This window comes from Saimiri boliviensis, chromosome 3 (assembly GCF_048565385.1).
Source record: "Saimiri boliviensis isolate mSaiBol1 chromosome 3, mSaiBol1.pri, whole genome shotgun sequence".
In the NCBI taxonomy this organism is placed as follows: domain Eukaryota; kingdom Metazoa; phylum Chordata; class Mammalia; order Primates; family Cebidae; genus Saimiri; species Saimiri boliviensis.
The window spans coordinates 168598669-168611803 of NC_133451.1; the positions used below are offsets into that span (position 1 = coordinate 168598669).

Sequence of the window (13135 nt, forward strand, 5' to 3'; positions counted from 1 at the left end):
TTGGTTCTAAGATAAGAAATAGAATAAATTCTCGCCCAAGGACAGACCTGAATCTCTAAGTGCCTGGAGGCTGACTCAACTGACATCATCACGTTTGACAGCAAGTGGAAGGTAGACCAGAGTAAAAACTATGACAAGTTCATGGAAAAAGTGGGTAAAGAGTTTATTTCTTTGTTGCTCATTCTTTGCCTTCTTACAAACACTTTTCTTTCTAATTCCTAAATGTCTGGGCTTAGGGATAGCTTCTGATATGGTAGTGAGGATCCAGAAGATGCTCAGAGTAGGGAAACCATATTCTCACTTCTTTTATTAGGAAGAATCTACTATCTTACTAATGGAAGACAAGATTCTTTGAGTGCTGTTCTCTGAAACACACCAAAAAGATCCAGATATGTTTCCTTTACTCTTTAACTGAAAAATGACTTTTTTGTTGTTTACAATAAGAAAACGGTGGCATGTAATGATAACTTCTAGATTTAAAAACATTCAGTTCTAGGGGATGCAAAAGCCAAGACCATATAAGAAAGTAATGGGAAAAAGTCTCTTAAAATTTACAGCTCCGAATAAGTTAGACTTAAATCTCATTTCTTCAAACTTATAAAAGTCATGGAATAATGTTGAGAGGCTATGTATTTTCTTCAGGGGGCTTTAATTTAACTGATTTTTAAATTGATACCAATACTCTGGTAGCCCATATACTACACAAGATAGCCAAACAAATTCATGTCATTTTCCCAAAAGAAAAGTTGCATCAATTAGAGCCTACAGTTTAGGATTTCTAAGTTCAAATTTATAAAAGTTGTAGATTCTTACAGTGATTTTTGAGTATATTTGCTAATTTGCTCGTTTTTGTGTCAGTCAGAAATGCCACAAGAAAAAAAAAGAGAATTATAAAGTTCAAAATTTTAAAGCCACTATGAAAAACAAAGGGGAATTTAAGAAAAAAAGAATACTGTATATATGGAATTAAAGATGTGCTTCCTTATAAACATGAGTATACGTTTTAATCCTTCATTTGACATTTCTAGAATTTGATTTACTTAACACTGAAATGAACAGTTTGTTAATCTTATTAAAGTTGCTCAGCTCTAAGATTCTGTAATTCTGTACACTACTTAATTTTTCTCAAGTTTTGGAGAAACAACTTTAATCAGTTTTCTTGATCTGACTGAACCTGAACTTCTGTAGAAGCAATCTGAATGCTCTGGGTGCAAAGGCAATGCTACTGAGTTTTCTTCCCACCCTCAAAAATAAGCAAACAAAACATAACTTGGAAAAATAAACACTTCCTATGGCATTTGACTTTATTTTCTCCATTGCCTTATCTTTTGTAGGTGTTAATACAGTGAAAAGGAAGCTTGCAGCTCATGACAATTCAAAACTGACAATTACACAAGAAGGAAATAATTCAAAGAATCAAGCACTTTTAGAAACATTGAAGTTGTTTTTGAACTTGGTGATGCCTTTAATTACAACCTTGCAGATGAAACTGAATTCTCTGTAAGAACTTTTTTTATGAGTAATGCATTCTTGACTTTTCTACCCAGTACTGAAATGATCTCTGCCCTATTTCATTTGATAGTTTAATTAATGCAGGTCTCCTTCATTTACTGAAGAAGCCAGTGAAGTTTGTCCATGTTATGTACTGCCCAAATTGGCAGGGTATTTAAATGTTATGCTTTTATTTTTATACATATCTGTGAAGAATCTGAATTGAACAATATAAGAATTATAAAAATACCTTTGAATGACTGAGTATAGACCTATTCATAAAGAACTTTAAAACTTTGTTTTTAAACACTACAGCAACAGGGCGGAGACCACGTCTGCCCTGCAAGCACAAAGCCTTGCCCTCACCGCTCTGCAGCCCGTCCACAGCCACCACCAGCTCACCATGGACGACGATATCACTGCAGTCGTCGTTGACAATGGCTCTGGCATGTGCAAGGCCGGCTTTGCGGGTGACGATGCCCCCCGGGCCAACTTCCCTTCCGTTGTAGGGCGCCCCAGGCACCAGGGCTTGCTGGTGGACATGGGTCAGAAGGACTACTATGTGGGTGATGAGGCCCAGAGCAAAAGAGACATCCTGACCCTGAAGTACCCCATCAAGCGTGGCATTGTCACCAACTGGGACAACATGGAGAAGATCTGGCACCACATTTTCTACAACCAGCTGTGTGTGGCTCCTGAGGAGCACCCCATGCTGCTGACTGAGGCCCCCCTGAACCCCAAAGCCAACCAAGAAAAGATGGTCCAGATCATGTTTGAGACCTTCAACACCCCAGGCACGTATGTAGCCAACCAGGCCGAGCTGTCCCTGTACGCCTCTGGCCGCGTCACTGGCATTGTGATCGACTCCGGTGATGGGGTCACCCACGCTGTGCCCACCTATGAGGGGTGTGCTCTTCCTGGCGCCATCCTGCGTCTGGACCTGGCTGGCCGGGACCTGACTGACTACCTCACGAAGATCCTCACCGACCGTGGCTACAGCTGCATCACCACAGCTGGGCGGGAAACGGTATATGACATCAAGGAGAAGCTGTGCTACGTCGCCCCGGACTTTGATGTGGAAATGGCCGTGGCAGGCTCCCTCTCCACCCTGGAGAAGAGCTACGAGCTGCCCGACGGCCAGGTCATTACCATCGGCAACGAGCGGTTCCGTTGCCCTGAGGTGCTCTTCCAGCCTTCCCTCCTGAACATGGCATCTTACGGCATCCACGAAACTACTTTCCACTGCATCAGGAAGTGTGATGTGGACATCCACGAAGACCTGTACGCCAACATAGTGCTGTCTGGTGGCAGCACCATGTACCCTGGCATGGCTGACAGGATGCAGAAGGAGATCACGGCCCTGGCGCCCCGCAGCATGAAGATCGAGGTCTCTGCTCCTCCTGAGCCCAAGTACGCCGTGTGGATCGGCGGCTCCATCCTGGCCTCGCTGCCCACCTTCCAGCAGATGTGGATCAGCAAGCAGGAGTATGACGAGTTTGGCCCCTCCATCGTCCACCGCAAACGACGACGACGCTCCAGTCGGACTGTGGCTTAGTTGCATTACACCCTTTCTTGACAAAACCTAACTTGCCCAGCAAACAAGATGAGATTGGCATGACTTTATTTGTTGTTTTGTTTTGTTTTGTTTTAGCTTGACTTGACTCAGGATTTAAAAACTGGAATGGTGAAGGTGACAGTAGTCAGCTGGAGCAAGCATCCCCAAAAGTTCTACAATGTGGCCGAGAACTTTGTACACTGTTCTTTTTTCTAATAGTCATTCCCAGTATCATGAGATGCATCGTTACAGGAATTCCCTTGTCCTCCCAAAAGCCACCCCACTTCTCTCTAAGGAGAATGGCCCAGTCCTCTCCCATGTCCATACAAGGGAGATAACAGCATTGTTTTTGTGTAAATTATGTCATAAAAACAATTTTTAAATTTCGCCTCAGTATTTTTTAATTTTGTTTTATTTTGAAAGATTTTAGCCTCTGTGGCTACCCCACTTTTGTTCCTCAATTTGAGATGTATGAAGGCTTTTGGTCTCCCTGGGAGTGGGTGGAGCCAGCTAGGGCTTACCTGTACACCGACTTGAGACGAGTTAAATAAAAGTGCACAACTTAAAAAAAAAAAAAAAGTACAGCAACAGAAGCTTTTCGAGTTATGTAACTTAACTGTAATAGCCACATAATATGTTGAAATACTAAAAGAAAAGAATCAATGAACAACTGAGTGAGTTACCAAATGGAAAGGTTTAACGTACTGCAGGTCATTGGGAGTGTACCTCTTCATGTTTAAGAGAACACATTTTAGAAAGTCATCATTTTCAAACATTTTTTAAAAACATTTTTTTAGCCTCAGAATTTTTCTATTTAAATCACGTTTGTAATGACAATTTAACTGCTGTAATGTATTGCCTATTAGTTATGCCTTTCTTTATTTAGCTTTACAATCACACAAATTAAAACCAAGCACAGAGTTGTTAACCTCTCCATGAAACTAATTTTAACCAAGACTATGTTTCTGGACACATAACATGAACGATTCAGAAAGAAGTCCTGTTCATCTGCCTTGAAATTCAGCATATGGAAATTACTGAAGAAAACAAGCATAATGGTTACCTGTACTACTCTGTAGTACTTTGCAATACTCTGTAGCCTAATGGCCTAGGTTCAATCCCGACTCTGTGACTTTAGGTGAATTACTATGCCATTTTACAGTCTCCTCTTCTGTAGAGATAACAGTTTCAGTTTCATAGGGTTACCACGGAGATTAAATATAAACGTGTCTACAGAACTCACAACAGGGTCTAACATGTTTAAAAGTGCCATTATTATTATAATTAATATGTAGGGTATTTGGACCCTTGAGGGAAATAAACTTACTGGAAAATTCAAAAGGATAGAAAATGGAAAAGAACTGAATACTGTCAGAGAAATTATAGGCGGTGAACTAGTCCAGGTGAGTTGCAAAATTTATAGCCATTTTCCAAAGGCAAATATGACTACATAACAATAACTTTTGTCACTGCTGAGCTACATCTCCAGTAAACAGACTACTTCTTTTCTCGTAAATCTTTCTGATTTTAAAAATATTGTATAACTATTTTCTGATGCCTATTTACTAAAGAGAACTTAAATATATGTCAAATAGCTAATACCTATTTTAACTGAAAATGTAAATGACTACAAACCAACATGTATTTTTAAATGGCTGTATCCTATATCTGAATAAAATGTTGCTATCAACTACAAAAAAATTGTATAAACTCATTTAAAACTAAGATGATACTATTTCTTAATGTCTTAAAACTTTTTCTTAATTTTCTACTTAATTAACATTTAATTTAGATGTAAAGCTTATGGTAAATTTTTCTGTTTCTTAACACCTTTTAGATTTATGTATATAAAGGAGTAGAAGCCAAAAGAATCTTTAAAAAGGATTGAGCATTATTCTCAGAGCACAGCCAAAAATACAAATTGGACAGAAGATCTACATTGTACCAGAACTGTTTCTCTCTCCCCATCAAGTATAAGGTTGCTGACTGATTGGTCCTTTTATAAACATTGGTATATTTCCATTCTTGCCAAAGCAAAAGAAGTATAAACTAATTAGGATTTAATTTGCTTTATATTCTCTAAGATAAATATTTACTAAAAGAATTTGTGACATTTTAAAAGCAGAAATAAATATTGTTCCCATGCTGCTTTATATGTAGCCTTGCCTTTTAAAAGAAAAAGTATGTGAATATTAATTGACAGATTGTTTTGGTAGAGAGAGGGTCTTACTCTGTCACTCAGGCTGGAATGCAGTGGAGAGATCATAGCTCATTGTAATCTCAAATTCCTGGACTCAGGCAATCTTCCTGCCTGAGTATATATCACCATGGTTATATACCACCATACTCAGCTAATTTTTTTGTCTTGTTTTTATTTTTTTAGAGATGGGGTCTTGCTATATTGCCCAGGCTGGTCTTGAACTCCTGGCATCAAGTGATCCTCCTGCCTCAGCCTCCCAAATTTATTTTTCTTTACATTTGATAAACTAAAACCATAGGCTGAATATGAGTCTTTAAACTCGTGCACTGATAATGAATAAATTTCTTGCACTGATTGTGAATATCTACTATTATAAAAACAATATATGCTCAACCAGAAATCTTAGAAATAAGAAACATAAATGTAAAATAAATATTTCCATAAACTCATAATCCAGATATAATTGCCATTCTGATTTTGATAGATGTACTTCCAGTCTGCTTTCCTGGGGGTAGTTATTTCCCAATACATACCACTTTGATTAGGATGATGGGAAATAAATGATGCACTAAGTTAAGTATTATATTACATTTTTCTACACATTAGTGATTCCCAGAAATAACTAACATACTGAGTTAAATTAAAAACTGTATTATATTTTTCTATACATCAGTAATTCCCAGACCTGGCTGAAAATCAGGATCATCTGAGAAACTTCAACAATTTCTGTATTCTTAATCTCCACTGTTATTCTACTATATCAGAATCTCTAGTAGAACCAAGAATTCGTGAAAATTTCCTGCTGATTTTGATGCAGCCTGTCTACTAACTGGTCTCTGAGAACAATGGAGATATAATGACCAATGCACTTTTTAACAACCCCCTTCTTTTTTGTTCTTGTATTTTTTTTCATATAAACACATACATTGCTGATTTTCTTTTTTGCTGTTGCTGTATTTCTTTTGACATAAACACATACATTGCCAATTTTCCAGGGCTCAGAAAATGTACTTTTATTCATATTTTCACAGGATGTACTATTTTGTGTGCTTCAAAGCAGGGTATATGTTAGGGGATGGAGGGAGGGGTCAAATGTTTAAGCATTTCTAACTCTATGGACTTTTGACAAATTATTTTTCACACTGATGCAGACAACAGCTTAACATTTACATAGTTCTTACTACATATCATACACGGTTTCTAAGTATACACACATGACACATACATTAAAATGTAGAAAGAAAAGTTTGAGTACCTGATGAAAATGAATAGATTAGAGAGTATGTAACCTTTGAAAGTTGAATGCTGAATGTTCTCACTTTTAAGTGGGAGCTAAATAATGTATATACATGGACACAGAGTTTAGAATAGTATACACTGGAGACCTGAAAGGGTTGGAGGGTCAGCCAGGGGTGGGGGTGGGGCGAGGGATGAGAATTTACTTAATGAGTACAATGCACATTATTCGGGGGTTGATGGTTACTGCCCAGACTTTACCACTATGCAATATATCCATGTAACAAAACTATACTTGTCCTCCTTAAATTTATACAAAAACCCTTAAATCTATGTTCATTTTATAATTTCATAAAAATGTTGACACAGGAAATAGTAATTAAATTTTCACATGCTTCTCTTCATAAAAGCTCAATGTACTTTTAACCCTCTAATCTTATCTGTCTACCATACACGAATCAGGAAAAGGCAGGTATTAATCATTTGAGGGAGACAAAGGCATAAGGAAGTTTTTTAGCCTAATACTATGCAAAGTCAATGATGAACAGAAGAATTAAATGTAGGTCTTGACTTCCAGTCTAGATGATTATCATCTATGCTATCATTTAGCCTGTTATAAACAAAAATATATTAAGAAAAAAATGTCCTAAATTCCTCAGTGGCACCCAAAAATAGCACTCTAAATGAGTCAGGTCAGACTGTAAAATAATAATGTTCAGTGGTTAGACACATCTATTTCTAGTCTCATTGCAGTCTTACTTTTTTCACAACTTATGTCTTTATAGTATTAAATTTCCACTATTTATTAGTATTGGAGAGCAGCCTATTATTTGTTAAGCAACTTCCATTTCAATAATCCTTTTTTGAGAAAATTAACCTTGTCATTACAAAAACCTGTTTGGCCAAAAGAGGGTTCCTGAACCAACAGCACCCAATCTACCACAATTTGGCCAGATCATGAAAATAACAACTGACCGACCCTACAAGAACCTCTTTTTAGCAAGTGTGAATTTGAGAAGTACACAGTTTGTAGCTGATAGGAAGGAAAAAGGTTTACAGAGGACATATAGGGCAGACAATAAGTCGAAGTAATGAATACATGAAACGTGAACAAACAGAAACAATAAGGCGGATACCAGAATGTTGGGGCAGTCAGAAGCAGCTGGAGTAGTAGAAGCTGAAATATTTACACATGAAATATGGGAACTGCTTTCTCCTCAGTCTAGGGTTGGGGAGGAAGATTGGTACAAGTTGGCAATTCTTGCAGCTGTTGCAAAGTGCCTGACACATAATAACACATGATAGGTTCGCTGATTAGGAACATGGGAATCCATTATACTCATGTCTGTGCTTTTGAATGTTTTTGAGATTTTCCATAACAAATAGGTAAAAATATAAAATTACATACACATATAACTACAGAAACCAACCATTTCCCATTACTTCCACTGCTATCACCTTAGTATGAGACACCATTATCTTTCTCCTGGATTACTGTCATAACTCCCTAAAAAGCCTCCAAACTTCTACCTTCCCTAATCTGACCCCTTTAGTCACTTTTTCAACACAGCAGCCAGAAGGATCCTTTAAAAATCTAAATCTGGTTACATCACTTCTCTGCTCAAACTGCTGCAATGGCTCCCATTTCACACAGAGAAAAAAGCCAATGTTCTTACAATGCCCTGTGAAACCCTATACGAGCAGAACCCCCATTACCTATTTGACAGGTGATCTTGTTTTCCATGAAATACCTGAGGAAGAGGGTTTCAAGCGGAGGAAACACCCTGGAGATAAGACACCAAGGCAGTAGCAAACCTGATAAATCTGAAGAACATAGACAGCCTGGAAAGAGACCCCAAGATCACCCTGAGCTGACCAAAAACAAGACCAATGTTCAGGAAACACAAGCTGACTCAGCCTTCCTAAAATTCAGGAATGGTGTGGTGAAAGAGAATAGGTTTTAGAATCACTGACTTCCCCAAATTCTTACCTTCCCATTTGCTGACTAAAATTCAAGTTCTGATTCTCCATTTTTCTTACTTGAAAAATGGAGAAAATGTAATGATTTTCTGAGACTGTTGCTAATTAAGGTATTATGTTTAAGACACCTAGTGTAACACCTAGCATATAGCTGGTATTTAAATGTAACACAAACATGTACCATTCTCCTGTAGAGAAAACTCGGGCAAAGTATATCCTGAGCAGATGGGAAAACTCTTTTCTTAAAATACCTCTCATGGAGTCTGCATGAGAGAGTGAGCCTTGGCCTGGTAGATGAGAACACTTAGTTCCAGTCTAGCCTGTGACATAAGTAGCTGGGGACTTTGGGAGAGTTTCTTCATCTCTTTGGAATGTAGTTCAATCATCTTCAAAATGAGAGGATTGAACTACATCTCTAAATTTTCTTTCGGTGCTAAGATTCTATGATGTCTGAATAACATTTGGTGATTCCTTCCTTTTTTAAGCAGCCCTTTGGGTGTGGGTCACAGGGAACAGGGCATTAGAATAATGGAAGGTAGGATGGGAAGAAAAAAATATTTACATTACAAAGTGTGGCAGGTTTCATGGGTGTATGTCTTGTGCAGGCTCAAAGGGTCCTGTGCTCTGTTTAATGATCTTCTGTACTGTCCTAAAATTCTCAATGCTTTTTGAACAAGTTCTGCACTTCATTTTACACAGAGCCCTGAAAATTATGGGGTGGTCCTATTTCCATAGTCTATTATTTAGTACAAAAGATATTTTCCATGAGAAATTACAGAGAATAGTAGCAAGGCATCTCTTGGCACCTAAAGAGACATGAATGGATGAAAAAGATAGTTGCCTGGGATAGAATGGAAGAGAGAGAGTGGGGACGGGGAGAAAAAATGAGTCAGATGGTCACTTCAACATTATAAAGTGCTTCTTTACCTTTTGCTACTTGCTTTCTCGAAACTATAGCATAAGAATGCCATCTACTGGCTAAGAATACAGACTCTTTCAGAAGTTTCCAATGCAGTCTCTTCACTGCATTTCAGTGTCTAGACAGTGTTCCAGAAAGGGCTGACATACCATATTCTGCACTTTAAAATGATAATTATTAAATGCTTCTTCAGTTCCAAACTCCATACAAAACAAAGTTAATACAAAGACTCCCCTTGAACCGATCCACTAGAACTGCTTTCATTCATTGAACAAAAAATAAAAAGGGCTATGTGTCAGGCAGTAAGTATTTAATGATGAACACTACTGGGAGAGATATTTTGGTCATTAAGAATTTCCTCAAATGGATACAAATTCTTAGGCTCATATTGGGTCTGAATCAAAATACCAAGAATAGCATCATAACCTTCAGCATTGGATGGTCACCTAGAGTAGGGTTATACTTTCACTCAGTATGTGCTAATATGCACAGTGGTATAAATTGCCTTCAGGCCCAATGACAAGCCTTCAGGCTATTTTCTGGAACAGACTTTACTGGAGAACTGACTGGAAAAGAAGAATAAGTAAGACAGTGGCAGAAGATGAAAGTTAGGAGCAAATGGTACAAATCAATAGTCATGGATAAGCACAGTGTTCCAGAGGGCTTCTCTCATCCATGTATGTGTTCACTGAAGTTTCCATTAGAATGAAGGATTGCAAGAAGTCCTCTCTGCCATGTAATCAAGTTTACCAGAAGTGACAGAGGGAGCTTAAACAATTGGTAGTAGGACTGCTGTGAAGATGGAGCAGAATTCTGAAGGAGGGCAGGCAAGGAAGTGCTCCCTAAATGTCAGCTCAGTTTCAAAGCCACATCTCTCAGATGACAGGTAGAGTTAACTGGGTTCTTTTCAAACATACTCACTGAAGAAAACACCTGAAAGTCAAAGAGCAGTAATCTTCCCAAACTTGAAAACAAAATGTCCCTTAGGTATAGGAGTATATGTTCAATGCCATTTGTTGGTTTTATTTTAGAAACTTTTAACAAGGTACATTTTTTAAAAAAACAATACTAAAGGACATAAATGTGACATAGAACTTCTTCTCTTCGCCGGGCGCGGTGGCTCAAGCCTGTAATCCCAGCACTTTGGGAGGCTGAGGCGGGTGGATCACGAGGTCAAGAGATCGAGACCATCCTGGTCAACATGGTGAAACCCCGTCACTACTAAAAACACAAAAAATCAGCTGGGCATGGTGGCATGTGCCTGTAATCCCAGCTACTCAGGAGGCTGAGGCAAGAGAATTGCCTGAGCCCAGGAGGCGGAGGTTGCGGTGAGCCGAGATCGCGCCATTGCACTCCAGACTGGGCAACAAGAGCAAAACTCTGTCTCCAAAAAAAAAAAAAAAAAAAAAAAAAAAAAAAAAAAAGAACTTCTTCTCTTTAGCATATCCTCAGAACAGAGCAACCTCTGTCAAGATGGAGGTTATTTCACAATCCCAGTCCAGACTGAGTGTTTGTCTCTGCATGTTCCCATGGCACAAGGTGTTCAAATCCAGCAAAACCATTTCTCCGTATTCGGTCTGCTTGCCTACTCCTCTAGTTTGTAAGCTATATGACAGCAAGGATAGGGTCTTATATTTACACCCTACACTGTATCTCTCTAACACATAGTAAATATTAACGTTTGTAGTTTGAGGCATGCTGGACAGCCCCAGCCCCAGAAAGCCAGCTTTCCCCATTCTTTTTTATACCCAGAATTTCTACAGAGGGAATCAGTCCTTGTTGTTCTTTACACATATTTAAACTTATTCTGAACCAGCTCGCCCTAGCCATAGCTGATTAGGTCAAAATAGCCACCTGATCCAAGGGCAGCCAATGATAGGAAAACTTTGTCCATGACCAATAATTCTCATTAATTAAAATCAGGTAGGGTCTCTCTGTTGAGAATTTGTCTTCAATACACAGAAAAAGTCATTAGCTAGTAATGATGGGCAAAAGTTAAAAGATACAGATGGAAAAGCAAACCACAGAGGCCATGAGGTAAGAGCAGTCATGACGAGTAAACAAAAACTGGATAAAAGAGAAGAGGGGTGAGAGAATATATTTCGATGTGGAAGTAATTAATTACTGTTTCTGGTGGATAAAAACATAACTTGTTCAGTATAGGCTTCTTGGACCCCGAGTAGCCCATAATACATATTTCTTTAACCAAACATGAATCAAGCACCTACCATGTGCTAAATATCACATGAGTTTTAGTGGTGAACCAGACAAATCTATTTTGTTTCCATGGAACTTCAATCTAGCTTAGAAGCTTAGAATCTAGACATGGAAGACATATTGAACAAGTAAAAATTATTGTGATAAGAATTATAAAGGTGTAAAGGTAGGCTCTCATAGAAATATATGCTACCTTGAATTACATTATCCACTGAACTATTTTCCATAAGATGCTTGATTATATGGACTTCCTTGAATTCTTAAAAGGCCTAATTCACATTTCAGACTCCTGTCATCCTTATTCTCATACAAATTGGCTCCTAAGCACAAGGAAGAGATCATAAAATCTAAATAAATGCCTTATTTATAAATATAAAACACAGCGCTAATTCAGATACAGTTACATGCAACTCCTACTACCACTACAAGTTAAGTTATTAATACATGGTGTTTCCAATGTGTCAGAAATTTTTCAAAGTGCTTTATAATACCAATTCATGTTCATCATCACAACAAAGCCTATATAATAAAAACAATTCTTACTAGGCTCATTTTACACATGAGAAAACGCAGGCAGAGAGAGGTTATATAACGCCCAAGGTCAAAGGCCAGTAAGTCGCTGAACCAGGATTTGGACCCAAGCAGTCATCCTAGAGTCCACATTCAATTTTATTTAATGTGGTTTTGTAGGTAAATTTTCATTTGAAATATCATCCAGCAAATACATATTAAGCATGTCTCATATGCAGGCACTATATGCCAGGTGCTTATCTAGGGGTTACAGATACAATAAAGAACAAAACAGACAAAATTCCCTGTTGTCATGGAAGGGATACAGATAATAAACAAGAGAATGAAGTGAAAGATATTGTACATTTGATGATATAAGTGCTACTGAGAAAAAAAACAGAAAGAGAGATGTGGAGTGTCAAGAGGTGAGATCACAGGTACAGTTTCAAATAGAGAGTTGGATGGCATTCAACATTTGAGCAACAGTCTGAAGGGAGTTAGAGAATAAGCCATTCTAAGTATGTTTTAGTCAGAGCCTGGATTTGGATCCTTGAGCCAGTGACATTCCTAAAAGAGCCCTGGAATTATGCTGAGTGTTTCTGGGCTTTGTAATATAAAGAGTCTCAGGTTGGATACAGTAGCTCACACCTACAATCCAAAGTACTCAGAAGGCTGAGGCAGGAAGATCACCCTTGTGCCCAGGAGTTCAAGGCTGTAGTGAGCCATGATCATGCCACTGCACTCCAGGCTGGGAGAGATCCCTTCTGAAAAACAAAGAGCCTAATTAGCATAGCCTATGTGGGCTCAAAGTTGCTCCCTAAGGAAGAACAGAGTAATGTAACGAAAAAAGCTTTATGAAACATGCAAAAGACTCCTATCTTTTGAACTGGAATTTCTGAAGGACTATTTTGTGAGGTTAACAATACTGAACACTTTATGAACTCTACTCTTCCCAGTTTCTAGCTGTTATAAAACCAATACAGGATCTATTTTAGTCTGCCTACATTACAAATTGAGGAAGTCATTA

General features: G+C 38.2%; 1 protein-coding gene and 1 long non-coding RNA gene across 6 annotated transcripts in view; one reads left to right on the plus strand and one right to left on the minus strand.

Annotated features, from left to right (window-relative positions):
* LOC120367770 (uncharacterized) overlaps positions 1-13135 on the minus strand; it is an 82713-nt gene that overhangs the window by 58267 nt on the left and 11311 nt on the right. The window lies entirely within an intron of this gene.
* On the plus strand, positions 70-4698 carry LOC120367750 (actin, cytoplasmic 1-like). The gene is made up of 3 exons (XM_074396959.1): positions 70-150; positions 1335-1500; positions 1807-4698. Exons 2-3 carry the CDS (start codon positions 1460-1462, stop codon positions 3044-3046), a joined length of 1281 nt encoding a protein of 426 aa, XP_074253060.1. The 5' UTR covers positions 70-150; positions 1335-1459; the 3' UTR covers positions 3047-4698.